This window comes from Nerophis lumbriciformis, linkage group LG08, assembly GCF_033978685.3.
Source record: "Nerophis lumbriciformis linkage group LG08, RoL_Nlum_v2.1, whole genome shotgun sequence".
Classification (NCBI taxonomy): domain Eukaryota; kingdom Metazoa; phylum Chordata; class Actinopteri; order Syngnathiformes; family Syngnathidae; genus Nerophis; species Nerophis lumbriciformis.
In genome coordinates this window covers 9,185,001-9,212,643 of record NC_084555.2, presented here as the reverse complement: position 1 = coordinate 9,212,643, position 27,643 = coordinate 9,185,001, and the positions used below count along the sequence as shown (strand labels likewise).

Sequence of the window (27,643 nt, the reverse complement as noted above, 5' to 3'; positions counted from 1 at the left end):
AGACCTCCTCAATCCTACCAGCACGTCTTCCTATGAGGAAGCAGGGCCTGTGGAATCTGAGGTGGGCTCTCCTATTTCTGGGGCTGAGGTTGCCGAGGTAGTTAAAAAGCTCCTCGGTGGCAAGGCCACGGGGGTGGATGAGATCCGCCCGGAGTTCCTTAAGGCTCTGGATGTTGTGGGGCTGTCTTGGTTGACAAGACTCTGCAACATCGCGTGGACATCGGGGGCGGTACCTCTGGATTGGCAGACCGGGGTGGTGGTTCCTCTCTTTAAGAAGGGGAACCGGAGGGTGTGTTCCAACTATCGTGGGATCACACTCCTCAGCCTTCCCGGTAAAGTCTATTCAGGTGTACTGGAGAGGAGGCTACGCCGGATAGTCGAACCTCGGATTCAGGAGGAACAGTGTGGTTTTCGTCCTGGTCGTGGAACTGTGGACCAGCTCTATACTCTCGGCAGGGTCCTTGAGGGTGCATGGGAGTTCGCCCAACCAGTCTACATGTGCTTTGTGGACTTGGAGAAGGCATTCGACCGTGTACCCCGGGAAGTCCTGTGGGGAGTGCTCGGAGAGTATGGGGTAACGGACTGTCTTATTGTGGCAGTTCGCTCCCTGTATAATCAGTGTCAGAGCTTGGTCCGCATTGCCGGCAGTAAGTCGGACACGTTTCCAGTGAGGGTTGGACTCCGCCAAGGCTGCCCTTTGTCACCGATTCTGTTCATAACCTTTATGGACAGAATTTCTAGGCGCAGTCAGGGCGTTGAGGGTATCTGGTTTGGTGGCTGCAGGATTAGGTCTCTGCTATTTGCAGATGATGTGGTCCTGATGGCTTCCTCCGGCCAAGATCTTCAGCTCTCACTGGATCGGTTCGCAGCCGAGTGTGAAGCGACTGGGATGAGAATCAGCACCTCCAAGTCCGAGTCCATGGTTCTCGCCCGGAAAAGGGTGGAGTGCCATCTCCGGGTTGGGGAGGAGATCTTGCCCCAAGTGGAGGAGTTCAAGTACCTCGGAGTCTTGTTCACGAGTGGGGGAAGAGTGGATCGTGAGATCGACAGGTGGATCGGTGCGGTGTCTTCAGTAATGCGGACACTGTATCGATCCGTTGTAGTGAAGAAGGAGCTGAGCCGGAAGGCAAAGCTCTCGATTTACCGGTCGATCTACGTTCCCATCCTCACCTCTGGTCATGAGCTTTGGGTCATGACCGAAAGGACAAGATCACGGGTACAAGCGGCCGAAATGAGTTTCCTCCGCCGAGTGGCGGGGCTCTCCCTTAGAGATAGGGTGAGAAGCTCTGTCATTCGGGGGGAGCTCAAAGTAAAGCCGCTGCTCCTCCACATCGAGAGGAGCCAGATGAGGTGGTTCGGGCATCTGGTCAGGATGCCACCCGAACGCCTCCCTAGGAAGGTGTTTCGGGCACGTCCGACCGGTAGGAGGCCACGAGGAAGACCCAGGACACGCTGGGAAGACTATCTCTCCCGGCTGGCCTGGGAACGCCTCGGGATCCCCCGGGAGGAGCTGGACGAAGTGGCTGGGGAGAGGGAAGTCCGGGCTTCCCTGCTTAAGCTGCTGCCCCCGCGACCCGACCTCGGATAAGCGGAAGAAGATGGATGGATGGATGGATTGTTTTACACATCTATTTAGAAGCCATATTTGAGCTCCCCTTCAAAACAGCTCGTTTTGAGAGGCGGATTTGTTAGATGCAAAATGACCCCTCCTCACCACTGCAGAAATGTTTAACAGTTTTTTAACTTTCTTGCTTTTATCGTGCACTTTGGACATTGATGGCAGCAGCCATTTGTTTTGAGTGACTTTCATCACAACACAGTATCTCAGATCATACAGTGAGACCAACGGGCTCAGTGTTTTATTGTCTGCGCGATAAGGAGACTATGCTGGCGGACGAGCGAAAAGAAGCAGAAGCAAACCAGGCTGTAGGTCTGTAACTATACACTAAGGTTAAACTTCTACAGAGTCTGTAACTCTCCAATGCTAAATCTTTGATGTATCCATGTGTATATTGACAGTAAAATGATATTTTATTCTATATCATGTTAATACTTTCACTGCTGCTGCTTTGAACACTTGTAAACAATAGAGGCTCGCGCCGGCTGCAGTAAGCTGCGCTACAAACGACATTGCGAACGTAATCTCAAATTATATTACTAACTCGTACATTGCCAAACACAGTAGGCACTGATCCAATTAAAAGTATTTTTTTAGGAAAATCACATTTAATTTTGCCGCAGGACGGTGTCTTACATTCAGAAGGCTTAGCTCGGCACAACAAGTCGACCTAACAATGCTAACGTACTGTTTGCACATTTCAAACCTACTGTTATTACTTACCGTTTCATTGTCTCCTCCATTGCAATAAATAGTAGTCATCGAGCGCGCAGCAGGACTCTTCCGAATTGAAAACGCAATGCCACAAATCATAAAAGTAAAAAATACGACACTTCTTACATGAGATTAGGACTTTGCGATATGTACCAAAACTGATACCTCCATATTTTTTGTTTGAATACCGGTATCCGATATATACCGATATCCGATTGATACTGGTATACAAAAAAAATTGCCTCAGGGTTTTATGGCTAGATAACCAATGTTGAGCGCACTCAGATTGTTTTTGTTGTAAGTAGTAACGTAATTCTAACGTTATTCTTTAAAAAGTAATAAGATAGCCGTTACTATGGCAAAGCAATTTTTGTTCATTTTGTTTATGAATGTTATTCTCACACTTGTGCGTGGAATAGATGGAATTTCTATTCGCTCACTGCGGTGAAAGCCGCTGGCTGTTAGGTTTAAAACTTCTTGTCAGCCACCCAGCCGCTACACTACAGTAGCTTAATCTGCACAGGCTATGGGTAGAGGCACTTTTAAACCGAGTTGTAGTTAAATATTTGACACACTGAGCGAGCAGCAGAGAGGAGCTATCGTTAGCTTTTGTGCTAAGTTGCTAACAGAAGTGAACAACAAACAGATGAGATTAGTGATGAAGTTGCTACCAGGAGAGATATAGGTTCTAAAGCAAATTGGTTTATGTTTAAATAAAGCTGTAGTCACTTACCAATTGCTCCACCTGGAGTCTAAAAGTTGGCAGCGCGTCCTCATTTTAAAAAAAGTTTGATGCGCAGCACTTCATTGCGCATCATAGTGGGTCAGAGAGAAGCCGCCGTAAAGACGCAAGGGGCAGGGGTGAGCCGAAGAGGGGACAAAACAGCTAAGCAGCTGCTCTGTGCCTGTCAGGCGCAAGGAGAGCAAACGGCTGTAACATAGCTTCAAAATATATTATATACCCGTATAGCGGTTCTGTCTCAAATACATATCGCTTTCTAAAATATACCGGTATTAACTACAAAACCGGTATGTTGCCCAGCCCTACTTCAGATGAGACTGAAAATTTGTGTAGTGACTTATGCTGGTTAAAACAACTAGTAATAAGGCATTTTCAGTCTTAGTGTCTTACCTTGGTCGTACATGGTTTGGACGACAAATTCATGAACGATAAATAAAATAAAAGCCTTTACCATCCATATATAGAGAGATCCGCAGATGTCACATGTGGCAAAATGTCTGTTGTTGTTTGGCAGAAGTGTGAAGGAAGGCAATATTGTTTTATAAATATCTCCGCAATGCCTCCATGGTTTGATTTCCAATTTCTGATCCCAAATACACAAAAACTGATACCAATAGGTAATAAATGTTGGTTTTGCATGATAGGTCCCCTTTAATGTACTAGAAGCAAAGCTAATTGGTTCGTCTGTCAGTTGGTCTAGATCAAAATCGAATCACTAACTACTGAGTTTGTTTTGGAATGTACCGTACTGTTTTACTGCTGGAAGATTAATTTGTTCCACACACATGTTCACAGACTAAGCAAACCACACCAAATTGGAAAACAAAACTTCAAACGAGTGGGAAGTGTAAACCGTTTTCGATCAGACATTCCTGCACATCCTTGCTTCCAACCTTTTAATGTTTAATCAGTACAAATGTCCTTAACTCAACAACCACTTTTCTGGCTCAGTTTCTTAAATGGTATAGAAAGTACATTAGAGGCTACTCAGACTACATTTTAATATTTAGGGACTTCTGTTCAGTTGTATTTACATTAACTTTAAACAGTTTCATCCCTGTTTTTTTCCCTCGTTAACTAGCTTGCTAGAATTATAGCTCTCCGCAAAAGGCAGCTGAGAGAGGAGAATGGGTCTTAAAATATGCGAATCACAAGACTGAATGCATAACTGAAATGCTCCCCCAGTGATGGTTTTAGTGTCCCTTGTGGACTGTAGGAAAAGAGAAAACGACCTGCAAGCTAATGTGACATTGAATTAGTGTATTTCGTAACCTGTGCATACACAAACATGTGGCGTTAGTGTTCATACTAAAAGTCCACCTCTAGTCTCTATAATCGCTTTTCCTCCCGTTTTTATGTCGCCAGACTTTCAATAAGGTCTGTGCTTGGAGTGAGGCGATTTATTTAAAAAGAGAAAAAAAGTAGGTGGTACTCTTTATTTCCTGCCCTTTTCCTGCGATATTTGTTTAACAGATATTTCTCTCAGGCACTTTTCTGGCTTCTCCCTCCTTGTCTCTGGGGAGTCCTGCCTTCAAACACAACAGCTCATTAGCCAGGCTATGTGGGTGTTTTAATGTTAAGCTGGGTGTTTGTTTTTGTATATATTATATTTAGCTAAGTTGGTATCATGGCACACATTTATGTGCATGGCTTGAACTGCAGCTGAACTAAAAACACTGGTTTGTGTGTGTTGGTGTTGTGTGTTTTCAGGCTCATTATTGATGATCATAGAGCGTAACGTGCTGATTTCTGGGGCTAGTTGGCTGCAATATGTATGCTCACACCCGCGAAGCATACACTTAATTTAAATTCTGCATTATAGACTTCGGCAAACATTAAGCTGCCTCTCTGGTTTTAGTGGCATTACTTTCCAAAAAGCATCCATTACCAAGGGAGGCTCTGGATGAGAGTCATTCTTCTTTGTCTTGTTTGCTGTGTGCCCACCCACGTTATTACTTTCTTCACCTTGCTCCCAAAGGAGCGCATCGCCAAAACCTTGTTACACCAGTCTTTTATTTAGTGGCCTATGTACTTAAAGACCTGACGCCAGAGCTTTTCACCCAGTGTGCCTTTGGAGAATCCCTGACACACGCATCATAAATCTCAACCCGTTGTTGCCAGCAAACTACACTGTCATTTCTGTCCAAAGCCATTTAGACCATTCCATCTGAAACACAGGCTTCCGATATCATCTTTAAATGCGGGATATTTGCTGGATTACATGACCAGAAAAAGGTGTAAATACTACTGTTTTTACAGACAGTCTAAAGGATTGTAATTTAAATGACCAAGCAAAAGCACTGGAATTTTTATCTCTCGACCCTTATTATATCAGCCAGTTTAAAAAACAAGAACAAACTAACAATAAAAAGATCCCCCTATTGCAAGGTTCACTTTTATGAGTAGGACCGTTTTGGGACGTCAGGGTAAAAAGTGTAACTTAATTTCAAATGGTTTCAAGGGGTCGACATCTGTAACTGTTACAAGTGTATCCTAGGGGTAGAACGGTTCGCAAAATCCAGAGTTAGTTTTTTTGGTAATGGTTTCCGGTTTGGTTCGGTTTAAATTGTTGTTCTTCTTAACATCACAGAATACCATATATGATATCCAAATAATCAACAATTACCATTTATCAGTTCAGCTTCTAACAAAATAAAGTACCAATTATAAATGGCTCTTAAAGCTTTGACCCTTGAATTAGTGTACATTTTTTTACTCTGCAATCTTTACAACCACATGATATACTATCAACATAAAATGAAGCACATGCTTTATCAGCTCTAGTTTTCTTTGCTACAAAAATGTTTATTAATGAAATGCAAAAATCCTGACATCTATATCTGCAATACACCATTGGACAATTTTGGCCAGTATTTTAATTCAAAGCATAATCATTTTGTAACATAAATGTATCAAAAGGTGCTTTCAGTACTAAGTGCTTATGTAAGGTAATTTTTTTAAACCTTTATTTTGTCAGCGCAGTCAGACAGCACCGGTATTGTGAAGGCTGGAAGTGTGTTGCTATTCTTAAGGGGACTAGAGGGCTGCTATGTTTTGAGTAGAGACGACTTGGGGCTGTGTGGAAGGGACAAAAAAAAAAAATCCCTCTTAAATTGCGGCTGCCAACTTGTCTGTACGTTAAACTTGGATTGGTGGTGTGTTGCGGGTCTATTAGTTGTTTGTGTCGTAGTTTGTTCGCATGCTTAGCCTGTGTTTCAAGTTGCCTATCGACATTGTTTGGTTCGGAGAGGGTGGTTAAGTGTTTCAGAGAATTTCAGCCCTCCTGGAAACATGGTTTCCTCAGACAAATGTTCCTTATCCTCACGTTGACATCATTTCAGTCACATCTGTGTCCATTTCCCTGATATTTCGCATAAACAGCAGTTCACTTTTATTCGTCCACGATTTCGTTAACATGGAATTTGTTGTTCCCTATTTCGCCTCACGATGCGCAGACTTATGTTCAGAAAACTACATATAGACGCTCCAAACGGATTAATAGTACAAAGAAAAAAACTGATCCGAGCAACACACGTTTCAAATCTTCTCAGGTCAACTGAACGTTCCAGATTTTTTTCATAAACCGTTCCATCCTATGTGTAATTGGACGTTAACCTCTGTAAAATGTATAAATGATACAGTATTTTACCTGAACATTAATACAATTTAGGCATATTAAATATTATTATATTAGGCATGTTTACACTGAAATTTGCATACTGACTTTTGTACTCATGTTCTTATTGTAACTTTATTATAAGGTTGCTTTTATTTTGGTTATAAGGATGACAAAAAGCCCTAAAAACAAAACACTCAAAAATGTTTCCCTTTTGGTGCTCACTGAATTGAGGTTTCGCTGGGGATTTTGTTCGACTTTTGGCAAAAAGGGACAGTCAATTGAGATTCTCCCGTATTGCTGCCTTCAATTAGTGTGTCGTTTTTGTCTTTGACCACCTTTTCGTCTACTAGAGTTCCATACAAACACTCAAAAACTACAGGATGTTGCCATCAAAGTTGTTCAATGCAAACTTTTTTTTTCGAAGGCATAACTCCCGGGACATGAACTTTCAAACCTAATGTGGGATTTTCCGTGTAAGAGCTGCCTTACATACACTATTCTTCACTACACTGATAGTACATCACACTCATTAAGAGCCCTGAAATAGTTTGTGCATGAACATCAAAGGCTTGTGTCTGGTCTACTGTTAAATCAAAGATTAGCAAGTAAAAATAAGACACAGGCATGAGAGCAGGGAGGTGGGAGAAATCCTTATAAAGAAGTGGATGGATGGAGAGAGCGACACAGCTGTAAATGGATGATAAGCCCCAGAAATGCATATGTTTTCATGGTTCAGTCCCCTCCCCCAACACTTCTGCTATTTGCATTACGAACAGAAACTTCGTCTTTTCACATACTTGGCCCGTCAAACCCCTAAACTGTTGAAGTGGAGTGTCGTCTTGGATAAAGTCGTCTGTGCCGCGAAAAAGAGCAGCAATGCATTAAACATCCAAATCCTTTTTTCTCAGACAGACTTTGTGATGGTTTAAGTGCACAACTTCTAAGTGAAAAGGCTTGTTTGTCACCAGCATCTTGTATTGCTCGGTGCCGGCAAACCTTGGTGTGTCTGCAATTGAGCAGAATTTTTGTTTTTTACGTAGATTTAACTCAACCCTTTCCATTCGCCGTCCTAATGCATTCCCGGGTGTTAGACCGAATGACGCTACTTCAAATAGGGATTGTTAGTATTTAAGTACATTTAAAAAAACAAGCTGTATGAACAGTTTTATTTCATTATCTTTAGGGTTAGGTATTAGCAAGGACTTTACAATACGATACGTATCATGATTCAATACAATATTGTATGTAATATGGCATTGTATTACGATATTCTACATAATTCACTGATAAATGTATGCATTTCAGAATACAATTATGTACGCTAGATGATAATGTACTAGACAAACTGAATAAAAAACGATGTAAATCAAATGATCAGTTTGCAATTGTACAGAATAAAAATAGAAATCCCTCTACCATTTACTAGGGATGTAACGATATGACAAATTCACATCACGGTTATCATTTTTCCGTATTGTTCAATGTGCTCAAAAATACTGATATACCGTATTTTTCGGAGTATAAGTCGCACCAGAGTATAAGTCGCACCTGCCGAAAATGCATAAATGATGGGGAAATGTGTTTGATAAAAGCCAACACCAAAAATAGACATTTGAAAGGCAATTTAAAATAAATAAAGAATAGTGAACAACAGGCTGAATAAGTGTACGTTATATGAGGCATAAATAACCAACTGAGAACGTGCCTGGTATGTTAACGTAACATATTATGTGGTAAGAGTCATTCAAATAACTATAACATATAGAACATGCTATACGTTTATCAAACAATCTGTCACTCCTAATCGCTAAATCCCATGAAATCTTATACGTCTAGTCTCTTACGTGAATGAGATAAATAATATTATTTGATATTTTACGGTAATGTGTTAATAATTTCACACATAAGTCGCTCCTGAGTATAAGTCGCACCCCCGGCCAAACTATGAAAAAAACTGCGACTCATAGTCCGAAAAATACGGTACACTGAAATCTTTAGATTTTTTAAAAACTAATTAAAATAGAAAGACCCACTGTTAGAAAGTCCACTATTTTGCATGTTATGTGTTTCCTTTACTTCACTGAAAAGAGTGTTCTGGCGGGTGTTGTGGTGTCCTTCTCTTCAGCAGTCTTTTAACGCAGTGGTCCCCAACCACCGGTCCAGGGACCGGTACCGGTCCGTGACGCATTTGCTACCGAGCCGCAGAGAATCCATAAATCATTTATAAACGACTGCATTTTTTCCGCCTTAACTTTCGCCTGGCCCACGAGACACACCAACAAGCTTGTTTATAGATATACAATAAAACTCCTCATAGTAATTTTCAATTTGTTATATTTTGTATAACTTTGTGACATATACAATGCACATTAATGAACATATACAATATAAATGTGACAGATTGTAGCCAAAGGCTGATTTCCATCTGTATCTCATTGCAAAGATACAAGCCCAGGGCTCCCACTAATTCAGCGTTATAGTGAGTTGTATTTTTCATGCAGTTATTTTTATGTATTTATCTGGCACAAGTGGAAAGCCGGTCCATGAAAATAATGCCTACCATTAACTGGTCCGTGGTGCAAAAAAGATTGGGGACCACTGCTTTAACGGAATGTGTTTATATAAGTTAAACTGGGGTATATTGTTTTTTAATGGGGAAATGTTTGTCTCTTGTATTCATGTTAGCATTTCGAGATAGCTAAGATGGAGTTTATCAAAGTGCGACTTTCAATTGCAGTTTTTAGATAATTTTAATCTAAAACCATAAGTTTTAGCGCAGTTATCATTATTATGGTTTATCGCTACATACATACCAATACTTAACTGTCGACGTCTTGTACTGCCTTGCTCAGTGCATTATTCTTTACTGCAATCTTTTTTTTTTTAATCTATATTTGTTAGCAAAACAATTGCAATCCATTGTCATATTAATATTTCCTCCACCCTTAATTATCACAGTTAGCAACAATATAATGTTAACATTAGTTGCAAACATGATTCAACCTTCGTCCTTTTTGTAGGTGCATAAAAACTCACGGTTCAATTAATTCTCAGTGATGTTTCTAGCTATGCGTCCTCTGAAAGGACGGACTAAACTCACTATCCATGAGTCCCAGGGACGCACCTCACTTTTCCAATGAAAAACGGTACATTGTGAACATTAAACAACTCATGTTTAATCACAGTTACTGGCAAAAAGAAACCTTGTTGTCCAGCGAGCACTGTTTCAACCCTTTGAGCATCTACTTGGCGCAGTGTGATCCCTGTACAAAGTATCGCGATATGCTAATTTAGGCGCAACTAAAACAAGGAGCCCATCAAATGCTAATTTTGTTTCTACAATTAGAAATACAAATGTCATAGTAAATAAACCCACATTTCCACTTCTCAATGCTGTTCTCATTCGTGTCGATTATAGTTTAACGTTTAGGGGATGTGCTGTAATGAAATAAATAAAACATAATCCGGTGGTGGTGATGAAAATACATTGAACAGCATTCACCATTTTGTTATGCGCCAATGTCTGCGCATACATCGTGCTTCCAACGAGATCCCGTTTTTTCTTTTCCACTGTTAGTTAGGTTTCAATTTTGTGCTAATAAAGTAGCTAAATACAGTAACATTTTTACAGTGATTGATTCAGTTAATTTGATTTAATTAAAGTTCATATGAGAAGATTTTGGTGACAATTAATTTATGGACTGTCAGGGTGATGAGAATTTTGTTTCATTTGTTAAAATCAACACTTTTACTGACATTTTATTTTGGTACTACAGACCATACAGACATCATTTTGTTTTTATTTGAATTTTAGTAATTTATTTTGGTGTTATTTATGTTGCTTCAAAAGTTATGTTTGATTTGAATGTCATATGTCATGCTACTGTGATTTGGAGTTTTATTTTATACAATTTCAGATACATTTTGAAGATGCATGAATGCATCGGTTTAGTATACCTATACCATACCACCATCAAAGGAGTTTACCACTCATTTAAATTTAAGAAATAGAACGATATGATAACGAAATGTATGTTTTTTAACTGGGAAATCAGTACCCATTGAATTTCCCATGGACCTACACAACTCCCCAACTGTGGGTCTCGGGGACTCACCACATTGAAAACCTATCTACATCTCTGCGTTATAATATAAACGATGTAGCAACGTAACACAGATTTTGTTGTGCAGTTGACTTGCAACTTTGGATTCCCAAATGACATTCTGTGATCATTTTGGTAATTACCGAATTAACCAGAGTATAACAGATGCATAACCCTCTCCTTTTCGTGTTTTTTGAGAAAATGTTCAAAAGACAGACATTTTTTATTTGGTTGACAATATCAGAAAAAAAAAACCCTCATAGATTGCAGTAAAAAAATCATTTGACTCTGAGGTTGCCTCTACACTAAGACGGCTAAGGTGATACAGGGTATAACCCACCTAACCTTATCCTTGTCCACACACACACTCACACAATGCCGTCGTTTAAGCTTTGGTTTAAGACCCCCTGTCCCTTCTGTCCGCGGGCTCAACACGACCTAGTAGGCACTCGTGGAAAATGGCAGACTTGCATATATTACGTCATAGTCACCTCTGACCTGGAAGTGTATCCTTCCTCGGCATATAAACATTCAAGATATGCAAGCAAGATGTTCATTTCGATTTGTTATCAGCGACTTGTTGTGCGAAGCTACCGAAAATGGCTGTGAGTGTAACCAAGAAGAGACATTTCTTTGTCCGGGCGTAGACGTTGAGTAATCGCTCGACATACGTGGCGGACAATAACTGATACAGTCTGCATTGCCAGTCCAAATGCATTCACTGTTTTCCAAAGTCTTCACTTGTTGGCCAAGTAATACAAAGTACACGCTACCTTTTTTTTATCACAACCACGGGAGCCCACATTCTCGTTGCCTCCCCTTCGACAAATGGACAACGTTTTTCGCCAAGTAGAATCACAGCTGACCTGGACATTCCTCTGGCACAACACACTCGTTGACAAACATATCCCACCAAGCGGCCGTTCTTCCAGGCCTTATCCAAAACAGTCGCTCAACATTGCTATGTTGCCATCTGAGATATGGTGTATCCGAAATAGCTGCTGTCGCGCGTTTCCTTCTCTTAAGGTATTCATGTGTGATTGCTACAAGCGCCTGTACATGTACAAGAAGGAGAAACACGGGCATGTCTGGATGATTCCCCTCTATCTTTCTAGTGTTTTCCTCTGAGTGGAAACCGGTTTTAATGAAGCTGGCTGTGGCGTGTTGTTTCTGACGTCACTTCCTCTCCGAACTCAGTTTATTAAACGATCAATGAGTCTATACCGAGCTAGGAGCCGGAGAGTCAAGAAATAGACGGTGCACTTACCCGTGTAAAAAAAAAATCCAAGGAAGGGAGCCTTAAACAATGGGTTAGTGTGGCTGACACGGGGTTTAGGCTAAATAGTTATTTAAGGAGTTATCCGGCTTAATATAGACAGGGCCTGAGTGAGAAGGAAAAACCCACCTGTTTGCTTATCCAGACCCCGGACATGAGATGGCTCTTCTTTTTCAGATTTTTTAAGGGGGAAAATACTGTTGCATATTTAAACATTTTTAAAAGGGTACAATACCTGTTTAACATATATTAATAAACTGTATATCGTTTCATGCCTAGGGTGATGTAGTATGACTTGTAAGTATGTGTTTTGGAGGACACTTGTTGCATCAAATGGAAACAAGTGTTTTTAAAACATGACATTAGATCATCGATTGTTTATGGTTACGCAGTATTCTTAGTATATGCAGGAATGTTGTTACAAATATTAATGAAGTGTGAACACATTTTTTTCCAGTCAACATCCTAATGCATACTATCCTCAAATTGGGGCACAAAATCATCCAATCGCAACAGATTTGAATTTGAATTTACGTTATTAGACTTTCACTTGTCTCATATGGCTTGCTCCATCTTTGATCTCGCTGCTAACCCATCCGCCAAGTTTATCCCAATGTGATGTTTACTTTTCATTACATCAAAAAGCGCCTGGTGCATTAAAAAAAAGTTTCACTTACCCATTTTTCCTCCTTCCCTTTCCGTCCTCTTTTCAACCTCTACTGGACTGTTTTTTTTTTTTTTTTTTAAATCCTCAGTCATGTGTGATCACATTTTTGGCAGGCTTTATGCATTTTCGCAATTGGAATAGCTAAACATGCTACACTACACACCGTGGGAAGATATGCTAATTGCAAGCTAGATCTTTTGAACGTAAACAAAGATTGATACAAATATTGACAGTAACAGTACTAAGTAGCATGGTATCAGGTGGATACCCCAGTGGTTAGATCCATTTTTTTTAACTATCAAAACATCTATCTTTTGTCGTTTTTGTTGTTTACAAACCTTAGAAATAAGTCCCTGGATACAGGACGGCTTGAAAGGCAAAAAATAAAGAATTTAAATCAGAGGGCGGCATGGCGTAGTGTGTAGAGCGGCCGTGCCAGAAACCTGAGAGTTGCAGGTTCGCTCCCCGCCTCTTACCATCCAAATCACTGCCGTTGTGTCCTTGGGCAGGACACTTCACCCTTGCCCCCAGTGCCGCTCACACTGGTGAATGAATGATGAATGATAGGTGGTGGTCGGAGGGGCCGTAGGCGTAAACTGGCAGACACGCTTCCGTCAGTCTACCCCAGAGCAGCTGTGGCTACAAAAGTAGCTTACCACCACCAGGTGTGAATGAATGATGGGTTCTCACTTCTCTGTGAAGCGCTTTGAGTGTCTAGAAATGCGATATAAAAATAAAATCTATTATTATAGAGTCATTAGTAGGTCATAATTTAAAATTTGTAATAATATAGTTACACCACCACTCTGTGTTTTTGTCTGATTATAATTGTGATCAAAAATGTAATCATTCAATGATATTTAACATTTGAAGTATCAGTATCAGCATTGGTATAACCCTTACTGCCCCTGTACCTACTTTGATACCTAAATTTGTGGTATCGCCCAAAACTAATGTATCCAAACAACAGGAGAAAAAAAAGTGCTCAATACATTTTAATAGAAGTTCTACCATCCTAGTCACGTTCGTTGTGTCCTTGGGCAAGACACTTCACCCTTGCTCCTGATGGGTGCTGGTTAGCGCCTTGCATGGCAGCTCCCGCCATCAGTGTGTGTGAATGGGTGAATGTGGAAATACTGTCAAAGCGCTTTGAGTACCTTGAAGGTAGAAAAGCGCTATACAAGTATAACCCATTTATTTATTTATAAGTGTACATATATCCATGTCACAACAGAAAGTAAGCGGATAATAAAAGTAAATTAACAAGTAGATTCATCATTTTAACAAAACAGTACAAGTGCAAATGATGTTATACAGTATGTTACTGCATATGTCAGCAGCCAAATTAGGAACCTTTGTAACCTAATATACATTCAATATTTATCGTTATCGCAGAAGGCTACAATATTTATTGCTGCATAGATTTTAAGCCATATCTCCTTGTACACATGAATCTAGGGATGTAACGATAAACAGCATAAAGATAAATTGCGGTAAAACTCCCAACGGTTAGTATTACCATTTCAAGTCAACATTATCGTAAAACTGTGATTGATAACAATGATAAATCCACCTGCTCATTCCCATTACTGAAGAAAAAAGCAAGAGCTAGCAAACTTAACCCCTCTTAGAAAGAGAGAGAACAATCGTTACTCGAAACAATATGACCACAGGAAGTACATTTGCGTGACATCACCTACATTGGACGTGACACATCCGACACACGTTTTTTTCTTCATCATTAAAAAATAACTACTTTTATAAATTAAGACTCAAATGAAAATAATATGTCTCTTAAGTAGCCAGAACATTATTATTATACAACATAGACAAGCGGTAGACAATGGATGGATAGGTCTGGGCGATATGGCCTAAAAATAAAATCTCCAATTTTTTCATGATTTATACTATTTGATTTTTTTCCCCCCTACTTTTTAAAGACACCAATGAATACAAATGACAGAGATCATTTAAAACAAGTTTTGCTTTTATTTTAACTCAAACTAGCTGTTTGAAATGTCACTGCAGACACTGCATCTTACTCCTAGCAAAATTTAATTTTTTTATAATGTTCTTCTTTTTAGACCAGATATAAATTGTACATCCAATGCAATTATTTTCAGATAATTAAATAAAGAGCTACCTCTGGGAGGCAATACTTCTGCTTGAATAAAATAATTATGTAAACATAAATGTAGCATTGTACATTGCATGCAAAGAAATAGTCATTTCCAACATTGAGATTAATAAAGTGAAAACTTAAAACTTCTGTCTTAAAAAAACAAACTACTGTAAACAAAATTTAGCATTGCACATTGCAGGCAAATAAACTATAAACGTAATCACTAAAGATACCAATAACCGTTAAATAGTATTAAAAATCTATCAGATCAATACAGTGTAAACTTAAAACTTTTGTCTTGAATCAAATAATTCCGTAAATAAAAATGTAGTATTGTACATTGTATGCAAATAAATAATCAAGTAAAGCTTTGACATGACTATAGTTTTAGTAAGTGGCAGGCCTTTCCATTAATTATCCTTGGCACCTTGTAAGTGTGTACGGATGTTAAAGACAATGTACACCTCATTGCACATGCAATGTATCACTATATTGATGATTAAATGTGTTATCATTCCACAAGAGTTTTGCAGCAGTACATGCACATATGAGCTGTCCGGTTTGGATGTGCAAAGAGACTGTTTTAGTGATCGTTCTGTGTATTATTCTCCTTTCTCCTCAAACGTGGTACCTTGTGTAAATGATTCCACCACAGTAAGCAGCTGCTTCTTTGGTGGAGTTTGTTGTTGTTGTTGTTGCGGTCTTGAGTTGCATATCCCTCACTCGGATCGAGGCTGTTTCAGATGCTGGAATAAGTTCTTTGTTCTGCTGCCTTTTCAAGAAACTTTGCATCGTGCAGTCTTTTGTTTCATGCCTGTTGCCGCAAATCTAAAGCACTGGCAACTTTTTTTTTTTTTCTTGGAACAAACGTCGCACTCTCATTAGCATTAGCTAGGCTTGTGAATCTTCTCTAAGGTAGAAAGGGAGCGGGCGAAGGCTACGGAAGCTCATGGGGGCAACAAGTATGCCTGCAAGAGGAGAAAAACCTTAATTTTTTTTGTTTTTCAAATCGTCTGCAAAAAACTTGAATTTATCGATGAAATCAATATATCGCCCAAGTTTATTCTGCCAAGAAAATAAATTGTGTAGCTATTTATTTTTTGTATTACATTATTTAGTAAATGTATTGCAAAAGTGCAATATATTTATCTGTACAGTAATCTATTTATTTATATCTGCACCTTATTGCTCTTTTAACCTGAACTACAACGAGTTAATGCAACAAAATGTTCTTATCTGTACTGTAAAATTCAAATTTGAATGACAATAAAAGGAAGTCTCTTTAAATAAAACTTGGTTACCGTATTTTTCGGAGTATAAGTCGCTCCGAAGTATAAGTCGCACCTGCCGAAAATGCATAATAAAGAAGGAAAAAAACATAAGTCGCACTGGAGTATAAGTCGCATTTTTTGGGGAAATTTATTTGATAAAACCCAACACCAAGAATAGACATTTGAAAGGCAATTAAAATAAATAAATAGTGAACAACAGGCTGAATAAGTGTACGTTATATGAGGCATAAATAACCAACTGAGAACGTGCCTGGTATGTTAACGTAACATATTATGGCAAGAGTCATTCAAATAACTATAACATATAGAACATGCTATACGTTTACCAAACAATCTGTCACTCCTAATAGCTAAATCCGATGAAATCTTATATGTCTAGTCTCTTACGTGAATTAGCTAAATATTATTTGATATTTTACGGTAATGTGTTAATAATTTCACACAAGACGCTCCTGAGTATAAGTCGCACCCCTGGCCAAGCTATAAAAAAAACTGCGACTTATAGTCCGAAAAATACGGTATAAGTTTGTATGAGTACATTTTGAGCACATTCAACAATACCGTGATGACAATAACCATGATCATTTTGGTGACAGCCATGATATGAAATGTTCATATCTTTACATCCCTACATGTATCTACTGTGCTTTTTGTTGACAACATTTAGCGATTAACAGTCTGTGTTTAAAAAGTGGCCCATAGCGTCCTTTTTGTTCCCTGAGATTGAAGGCGATACGGCACTAATGGTGAGAAACAAAAAGATAAAGATAAAATGAGCAGTTTTAGCCGGGGAAAAGGAAGTGTGACTACAGCTGCTTGCTCAGCAGTTCTTTTCTTCTTTGCCTTTACATTTCAACCACTTTCAAGGGCGATATCCCCTGTCTCTCTCTTTTGACTGAGAAAACCGGACAATTAGACAGTGTGAGTGTGTTACGTGTCCCTCCATTAGGGAAACTGACAGGATAGCAGTTTTTATGGAGATTGCTGAGTCAGGTTGCTGATGACACAGTGGCACACAGCTATGAGGTGGTCCAAGTGGAGTAACCAGGTACAACATGCTGTCTGGGTACCCACTGCAAAAACGGTTTAAGTAAATTGTCTGCTAATTTTCCTTTTTCCCCCTCTATTCTTTCTCTTCTTCTCCCAAGATTCCGTCCCCCTCCATTTCTTATCTTTCTCACACAATCAGCCTTTTCTGTCACGGCGGACAGCTAGACAAATGATTTTGTCAGTCTCGCAAGGTGTGGGGTAATTTTTCGGTGAGTGCAGCGCTTCAGAAAGGACTCCCGGCATTGAAATTAGAGGTTGTCAAATGCTACACGTCTCCACTGATAGCCTAGCACGGCCCCTTATGTTAATGTGGCATTTCGGCAAGAGGAAATAGAATTAGGGGGTGGAGAGAGAGGGTGTGGGGGGTGCTGGTGGTTGTTGTCACACTTTTTTCTTTAGTCTGCATATATGAACGCATTTGGAAATGTTCTTGCTTCTGATCCATTTCACAGATCGCTTTGTTATTCCTAATGCCTCCATGAGTGACAATCTGTGCTGCTATTAAATCGACTGCTTCCAAATATTTTGGAAGTGTTTTAGTTTAAGACTAAGCAGCGCATTCTGTCTACAAACACGCAGTGCACAGTGAACATCTGTCCAACCGTGTGCACAGCGCCGATCGATCATATAACCGCCGCTGGAAATGGCTTTGTCATTTTGCCACTATGCAGTCGGCTGTTTTATAGAAGACTTGCCGTAAATCTGTTCTACAAGGACGTACATCATATAACAGCCCTGTTTTTTTTATTATTGTAATTTGGGTGGGGAGCCACCTCCTCCATATACCCAGATGTTGTCCTTGGGACCCATGCATTATTCACCAAGAAATTAAGGAGAAAGTTGGGGAAAATGCTTTGAGCAATGTGGGTTTTTGCTCAATCCCTTGGGTAGTAGAGGTAGTAAGATTACCGCATTTTCCAGGCTGTTGAGCACATCTGAATTTAAGTTGCACCCACCAAATTTTAGAAGAAATATCCATGTTTACATATATGCACCGGACTATAAACTAAAGATTTATACCGGTAAAAATATTTTGTAAATGTTTATTTACAAATTGTTTATTATTATTATTTGTTTATTTACATGCCTTAATTGTTTTCAATCTGTGCCTGTCACATGGCAGTAAAACGGCTGATCAAACATAACAGAAGTCACTCTCTGCATTTGACCCATCCCCTTGTTCCACCCCCTGGGAGGTGAGGGGAGCAGTAAGCAGCAGCTGTGGTCGCGAATCATTTTGGTGATTTAACCCCCAATTCCAACCCTTGATGCTGAGTGCAAAGCAGGGAGGTAATGGGTCCCATTTTTATAGTCTTTGGTATGACTCTGGCGGTTTGAACTCACGACCTACCGATCTCAGGGCGGACACTCTAACCACAAGGCCACTGTCATAGACCCACTAGCTGCAGAATATGATCTGTATGATATATATATATATATATATATATATATATATATATATATATATATATATATATATATATATATATATATTTTTTTTTTATATATATATAATATAAGAATATAATATATCAGTATATATTATATACTGTATATATAAAATGTAAATGTTATATTTTATATTGCTACTATGGTACATTTATAGTCTACTTAATACCTGCTTTATCCTTTCCATCCTTACCCTTTAAAACTTAGCTACTGTGTGGAACAATTTCCCCTGTGGATCAATAAAGTTTGTCTAAGTCTAAGAAGCTAGCTCTCTAATCTGCTAAACAGACTCAATTACTCCACAGTGATGTTTTTGTGAATTTATGAAACTGAAACAATACAAAAAGAATGCCACTGTAAATTAATAATACTAACACAGACACTTGTAAACTTGTTAGCATAGTCGCTAATGCCAGCGGCGCTAGCTTGATTACATTACGATAGCATGTGCAAATATGCATTAAATCACTCCTACAGACATCACACATGGGATGGTTTAAAAAGCAATAATTGCTTTAGTTATATTGTAAAACTTGCAAATGTTGCTTGGAGTGATGAATGGAGAAACGCTGTAGACTACTACTTCCGGTTCAAGGAAGGAAACAGGAAGTACATTTTAAACCTGTAACCCCGCAGTGGGTGAACTCATTCAAAAGATGGCGCCATAGCACAAACAATAACACTCCTTTTCAGTGTCTCTGTCAGTCTTCTATAAAAGGTATTTGTTGAATACAAAAAATGATGGCCGTTTGCAGACACAAATCCATAAATTCGCTGCAGGGTTCAAAGTGTGGGGAAAAAAATAGCGGCCTATAGTCCGGATAATACGGTAATTGATTAGTGATTAAGAATTCTACTTACAACGTGACACTCATTATGAGGAATTGAGCAGCGCTTACTAGAGGTGGGAAAAAGGATCAATTCTCCAAAGCATCGCGATTTGATTGTGTATGATTCTAAATTGATTGACATATTTCTAATTATTGATTACTTGCATATGTTAAAGTAGACATTTCTAAAATGCGACTTTAATGCTAACATTCTCTAAACCTTAATTCTAGGTTTGGTTCTAACCAACCATGGGAGAACCATTAGCGTTTTAACATTCTACTAACGTTATGTGTTAGCTGGGTTAGGGCGGAACACAGAAAAAAGGAGGACAAGCAATGCCAACCGTGGCGTTCAGCTAAAATGAATGTAAAGCAGTGAAACAAGAAAATAATAAATGCTCTGTACATTTGAACAGAAGATTAATAGGAACCACGAAACACCAGAGAGTAACCAGCCAAGAAGAGGAAATTAGCATTGATTATTAACTACGAGAGATGACCAATCTAAGTCTTTGAGCACAAACTGATGAAGCCTACTCGGATGAAAGCAAAACTTCTCAGACAAACCAAACAGTCCAGTTGCGATCGATTGAATGCCGTGAAATGATTATTAAGTCAAGAGAAACAATAATAATCATACAATGCAGCTGCCAGCAGGCAGTATTTTAAGCCAAGGGTGTGAATGGGTGGCTAGACGACACACGTCTTTGAGCTCCAAGTTTATGCCGACTGGGGCCAAAGTGTCTGAACAACAGTTTTAGAAGGCAATACAATTAAATCAAGGATTCATGCTCACCAAATAGGGATGTTTTTTGTTTTTTTTCAGTTAGCAGGCATCTACAGTTTTCATGCTTCTAGTCTTCCATATGTTTATATATATGCTGTGCACGCTAACGTCCGAAAAAACAGAAATGAAGCAATAATGCATACTTCAGTAGCAAAAGGTGCAGCCTTGTCGACATACTATTAATGATTACCGTATTTTTCGGAGTATAAGTCGCACCAGAGTATAAGTTGCACCTGCCGAAAATGCATAATAATGAAGGAAAAAAACATATATAAGTCGCACTGGAGTATAAGTCGCATTTTTGAGGGAAATTTATTTGATAAAACCCAACACCAATAATACACATTTGAAAGGCAATTTCAAATAAATAAAGAATAGTGAACAACAGGCTGAATATGTGTATGTTATATGACCCATAAATAACCAACTGAGAACGTGCCTGGTATGTTAACGTAACATATTATGGTAAGAGTCATTCAAATAACTATAACTTACAGAACATGCTATACGTTTACCAAACAATCTGTCACTCCTAATCGCTAAATCCCATGAAATCTTATATGTCTAGTCTCTTACGTGACTGAGATAAATAATATTATTTGATATTTTACGCTAATGTGTTAATAATTTCACACATACGTCGCTCCTGAGTATAAGTCGCACCCCCGGTCAAACTATGAAAAAAACTGCGACTTATAGTCCGAAAAATAAGGGTAATTGTAAAACATTTAGAATATATAATAATAATAATATTCAATATTAACAATATAATAATATACAATAAAATAATTCAAGATGTATAAATAATCGATTATATAATCGAATACGAACTGTCGAGAATTTTAACGCGGTAATCATTAATACTGTTTATCATTACATCGCTAGTCTGGCATTATTCCCGGGCTGGATTTAGTCGCTGGTTGAATAGCTCGGGTGTAGTACGATGTTATGGTTGTATTTTGTAGTTCTAACAGTATCTGTGTACTTGAGTGATGAGTTAATATGGGAGGGAAGAAGTCGCTCTTGTTTGCACCAAGTAGATGCGTCCCAAAGGTGTTGTCCACCAAAACTGCAGGCCAGATGTCCATGTCCATGTGTCCATGAGCTCATCAAGCATACATCTGTTGTTCATGGTTTTCAACAGCAGCAGGAATTCCCCAACAAATTAATCAAATGTGTAATTCTATTAGATGTTTTTTTTTTTTTTGCTATGTAACATAATATATACACCTAAGACTCCACTCTCCCCTCTTGAGATACTTACATAAGTATGACCCACCTTCTAAATGAGTTTCCGTGCAAGGTTAAGACTTGGAGGCCAGGCGTTCTTTAAATTGGTATCTATGGCCGAGTGTCAAGTTCCCCTGCTAGTGTTTTAATATAGACCGCTCTCCACTGTCCCTATGTGATTTAATGTGCTAATTCAGTCCATGCACAGCACATCCTATATCAGTGATGGGTGAGCTCATCACTTCAATGTTGCAACAAGTGTGAAGTGAGCCAACGTGACCAAAATGTGTGCCATTTGGTAATCGATCCTCCCACATTACAAACTGAGCAGAAGCCCACCCGACCCCTGCAGATAACTATTGGAGCGTGTGGCCTTTTACCCTGTCATTATGCAGCCCTTAATGGCTCTTTCTGTTGTGTCCAGCTGCTATTTTGTGAATAATGGCTACCTGTCCAAACTAGGCCTAACTTTTATGTTTTCTGTTTGTTACAATAAGCTCTGATATGCTACCAATACTTTATCTGGAACGATTAAAAAAAAGTCAATACAAGTGACACATCTGATACCAAAGCTCATACGTGTTTGTATGTTTTCCGCCAAATATTGACGTGGCCGTCTTTTTTTCTGTTTTTCTTTCAGAGATCAACAGAGTGCGCAAACACATGTACAGCGACACAGTGAATGGCCTTGTGGAGAGACACCCCTTAGAGCTGCCAGAGCCTGCGGGACCCGTGGTCTACTTGCAGGAAAAACTGTTCGTGCCTGTCAAAGAGTACCCAGACGTAAGTAGCAAAGCACCACGGGTAGTTGTCGTCATACACTAGAAAGCGAGGATGGGGTCTGCATTGTTTATATAATCCCAGCAGTTTGCACCAGGAAATTAATGGAGGCAACCAAGGATAAGAAGCATTTCAGTCACAAATTGCATTTTCCAGTCCCTCTGGGATTTTGCAGGCTTTAAATGGCAGATTTTGCGGCAGCATTTTAAAAAAAAGTTGATTTAAGGCTTATTATTTAATTAACATTATGTCCACTTGTGTTTTTATCAATTGTTAATCAGTGTATAAAGTGGGTTATTTTATAACCTTAACGCCAAATAGCACAGGATTTTAACAAATCTACAAAATGTGCTTTATTTGCATTGGAGATGTAGCCATTAACGGTATTAATGATAACCGCGGTAAAACTCTTGGCGGTCGCTAGCGTAAATGCTAACAATGAAACAAAATACATTAACGTCTTTCCCCATTAAGAAACGACATACCCCAATCTAAACTTTTATTAACACATTACTGTCTGGGCAAGTAAAATATTTAATTGTACACATCGAACCTACAAGCTGTGCTACTTAAAACAGAGTGATCAATATATACTTGGAGAAAGAAGGCACACAGATGTTTATACTGTGTGTTGAAGGACCTGTGAACAGAGTAGACACCACAATACCCGCCACTCTTATTAGTGAAGCATAAAAAACACAAAACATGCAAAATAGTGGGCTTTCTAACAGGGGGTCCATTTTTTTAGTTTAAAAATAAAATCAAAATATTTTAATCTCTGTATACTCTGTATACTTTTTTGAGCACATTCAATAATACCACAATAATAATAACTCTGATCATTTTAGTGACAATAACCGTGATATGAAATGTTCATACCTTTACATCCCTAATTTATACATATTTCCCTATTTTCTTCATATTTGAACATTGACAGCAATTTAGCAGTTTTAGACCATTTTTGTCCCCAGAATGTCGCAGCCCTTTTTTAAGATGCCTAAATTGGACTTCTTTTCAAAAATAGCAATGTCAACTGTTGCAATAAAACTGCAGGAGAAAATAAAAGTTGCAATAAATAGTTGTGATTTTCACTCTGTAAGTATGATAGGGAAATTTGCTGACAAAAAACTAATTAATGACCAAATGTAAAGAAAAACAGCACACATAAATGAACAAAATAGGCTTTACTCATCACACCAAAGTATACATGTATTACTGCAAGGAAAATACAAAAAATATCTTAGCCTGAACCTAAAAAGGAAAATTAACATTTATGCTGAAGACAGGTGATCAATATAAATAATCTTGAAGGAAATTACTATGGAAATGGCACTTTGTATACCAACTGTACACTGACTGCTCTTCAGTATATCCAAGCTCCAGTTTTAATATTCCACCTTAAAATGTGTACCATATAAAAAATGGCTAAAGAGTGTACTCACTTTTGTGTTAGTTGTTTTCAATATATTCTTTATTCATAAAGTGTACATTTAGGCTTAATGTGTTTAATAAAGTGATTCTAAAACTGTGGTACGCGGGCTCCATCTAGTGGTACGCCAGTTTTTTTCTTCTCCAATATCTACACACAGTGTTACCGTTCAAACTGTGTGTAATGTTACAGTGGCCAAAGTTATTAAATATACTTGTTAAATAAAACTTTGTTTGTAATGAATACTTAGGCCTACTATGCTGTTATGTTTTAATGTTGGTCATTATGGTGGTGCTTGGAGAGCCAAGTTTTTTCTGAGGTGGTGCTTGGTGAAAAGTTTGAAAAACCACTGATGTAATACATATCTTAGCCAACAGTGTGCGCATGTTTGTTTACACATGTGACCAATTCACACACATTTGTGCATACATTATAAATTAAACACCACCAAAGGCTTTCCAATTTTCGTTTTTGTTATTATTATTATTATCATCATTATTATTACATCTTATCTGCTCTGTTATCCACAAGTTGCATATACCGTATTTTCCGCACTATAAGGCGCACCTAAAAACCACAACTTTTCTCAAAAGCTGACAGTGCGCCTTATAACCCGGTGCGCTTTATATATGGATAAATATTAAGATTCATTTTCATAAAGTATCGGTCTCGCAACTTCGGTAAACAGCCGCCATCTTTTTTCCCCGTAGAAGAAGCGCGCGGTGCATGCTGGGATATGTGACGTTTCATTTCCATTTGTGTGTTTATGTAAAGACCCCAAAATGGCTCCTATTAAGTGTGTTGTCTGTCTAATTATAAATAATGCAGACGAGGCGTGTTAACTGAGTTCTCAACGTTTACTCACAGCGTGCTCATAACCACATTCTAACTCCCAGCATACAACAACGCTTCTCAGGGCTACCGCGCATGCTCGTCACTATCGTTGCATGCTGGGTAGTGTAGTTGTTATATTTGCTAGCTCATAACATCACATTAAGAGACACGCTTACGCGCTTAATTCAATACTCGCCGTCATTCCGGGTGGATTGACAAAAGACCTCCAGCCGCTACATATTGGTGTCAACAGGGCATTCGAAGCTAGACTGCTAACTGCGTGGGAACAGTGGATGACGAAGAAGCGCGCGGTGCATGCTGGGATATGTGACGTTTCATTTCTATTTGTGTGTTTATGTAAAGACCCCAAAATGGCTCCTATTAAGTGTGTTGTCTGTCTAATTATAAATAATGCAGACGAGGCGTGTTAACTGAGTTCTGAACGTTTACTCACAGCGTGCTCATAACCACATTCTAACTCCCAGCATACAACAACGCTTCTCAGGGCTACCGCGTATGCTCGTCAATATCGTTGAATGCTGGGTAGTGTAGTTGTTATATTTGCTAGCTCATAACATCACATTAAGAGACACGCTTACGCGCTTAATTCAATACTCGCCGTCATTCCGGGTGGATTGACAAAAGACCTCCAGCCGCTAGATATTGGTGTCAACAGGGCATTCGAAGCTAGACTGCTAACTGCGTGGGAACAATGGATGACAGAAGGCGAACACACGTGACGTTCACCAAGACAGGGAGACGGAGACAGCGCCAGACGACATTTTGGATCCCACATTTGCCCAACTTTTCAATTCGGACAACGAAGGAGAATAATTTGAGGGATTTATGAATGAAGAATAACTTCAGAAAGTGAGCGCTATGTTTATTTTGTGTGTTGTGACATTAACGTTCGAGCAACATTATGTTGCTATTGCTCTGCACTATTTTGAATTTTACTATGTTTGTGATTGCACATTTGCGTACATTTTGGGAGTGAACAGAGTTGTTAGAACGCTGGTTTTTAATATATTATTAAAGTTTGACTGACCTATCTGACTGTTTTTTTGACATTCCTTTAGCGCAGTTAGATGCGGCTTACAACACCGGGCGGCTTATAGGTGGACAAAGTTTTGAAATATGCCGTTCATTGAAGGCGCGGCTTTTAACCCAGGGCGCCTTATGGTGCGGAAAATACGGTATTCTTGTGTACGTTTGTGCATGTTTTGAGAGTTGATCGTTTTGTATGGTCCAACACATTGCACGTAGTTTACCCGTGAGAACTTTGAGTGATCTATTGCGGTGATTTTTCCTGGTAATTGTGTGAACGATGAGTAATAAACCGATGAATGAATGAATCTTCTGTCAATGGAAACAAGGAAGTGAAGATGTCTGGCGATGCAGTGAGACATTTGATTGGTAAAACAGTTTTGTTGTGTTTGAGTGCAAGCTGGGAATTAGCACAATCGTGAAATCCTGAAGGGACTGATTTTTTCCCTAAAATAATTAATATCCCCAGACCCCTTACTGTCCCGTCCATCATAGCATGTTTTCCCATTGGAAACAGGACAAGTGTTACAAATGTGATTGAGGACCCCTGCTTTAGATGCTTGCCAAGTTGAAGTCTCACTAAAAAGGACTTCTCGTGTAATGTCACACTCAATAAAGATAATTTGGAGATTCCACTGTCTCAAGGTCTTCCAACTACCTATCTAGGCTTAATAATGATATATTTGATCTTACTCAATGAATGAACTATTGGTGCCCTCCACCCCCACAACCCTTTTTGCCCGACGTGCTTTGCTGCACTGCACTGAGCAAGGCGGTAAAGTCAGCATTGTGTTTACAAGCTGCCAGGAAAGCTACTAAATTAATTAGGTTTCCCCCTTGTGGCTGACGTGATTCAGTGATGACCTTAGCAGACACGCTTTCATTCAAAGGACAGACAAACGGGTGCAACATGGCGATGCAAAAAATAAAAAGGCACACACATCACTCACTTTTAGTTTGCACATATCTCTAGCCCCCCCTCTGCCACATTGGGTCATTACAAGACAAGAAAAAATGCCAGATAGCTTTCTTATAAATAGACATAGTGATTGGAACCAAGGGAAATCAGCTGCCGGTCTAAATGGAATTATTTGCTATTCCTGCTGCCATTGCTCCTCTCCTTGTACTTCCCAATTCAAGCTAACCTTAGCTACAAGGTATGCACCTTTAATGAGTCATTTGATTGGATTTAAGACATACTCAGTTACGCAATGTAGCATGACTTAGAGGGGTCGTAATATGACTTGTTTCTACATTTAAAACACTTCCTTGTGGTTTACATAACATGTAATTGTGGGGTTTTTTTTGGTCAAATATTTGCAAAGATGAGTGTTTTTCAACCACTGTGCCGCGTGAGATACAGTCTGGTGTGCCGTGGGAGATTATCTAATTTCACCTAGTTGGGTTAAAAATATTTTTTGCAAACCAGTAATTATAGTCTGCAAACGATGTGTTGTTGTTGAGTGTCTGTGCTGTTTAGAGCTCGGCAGAGTAACCGTGTAATACTCTTCCATATCAGTAGGTGGCGGCCAGTAGCTAATTGCTTTGTAGATGTCGGAAACAGCAGAAGGCAGCGTTAAGGTAAAAAGGTGTCTAATGCTTAAACCAAAAATGAACAAAAGGTGAGTGCCCCTAAGAAAAGGCATTGAAGCTTAGGGAAGGCTATGCAGAACCAAACTAAAACTGAACTGGCTACAAAGTAAACCAAAACAGAATGCTGGATGACAGCAAAGACTTACTGTGGAGCAAAGACTGCGTCCACAATGTACATCCGAACATGACATGACAATCAACAATGTACCCACAAAGACGGATACAAACAACTGAAATATTCTTGATTGCTAAAACAAAGTAGATGCGGGAAATATTGCTTTATGGAAGACATGAAACTGCTACAGGAAAATACCAAAAAAAAAGACAGAAAAATACACCAAAATAGGAGCGCAAGACAAGAACTAAAACACTACACACAGGAAAACCGCAAAAAACTCTAAATAAGTCATGTCGTTACAGTACACCTACTTTGAGACAAGAGCTACAGTATATTGATGCAT

At 39.1% G+C, this 27,643-nt stretch overlaps 1 protein-coding gene across 5 annotated transcripts in view; it reads left to right on the top strand.

Moving 5' to 3' along the window:
- The window catches only part of qkia (QKI, KH domain containing, RNA binding a), a 148,856-nt gene that overhangs the window by 22,740 nt on the left and 98,473 nt on the right, over nucleotides 1-27,643 (top strand). For all 5 annotated transcript variants that reach the window (XM_061968208.2, XM_061968210.2, XM_061968206.2 and 2 more), the window contains exon 2: nucleotides 22,140-22,282. In XM_061968208.2, the coding sequence (XP_061824192.1) occupies nucleotides 22,140-22,282 (143 nt within the window). The remainder of the gene's footprint in view (nucleotides 1-22,139; nucleotides 22,283-27,643) is intronic.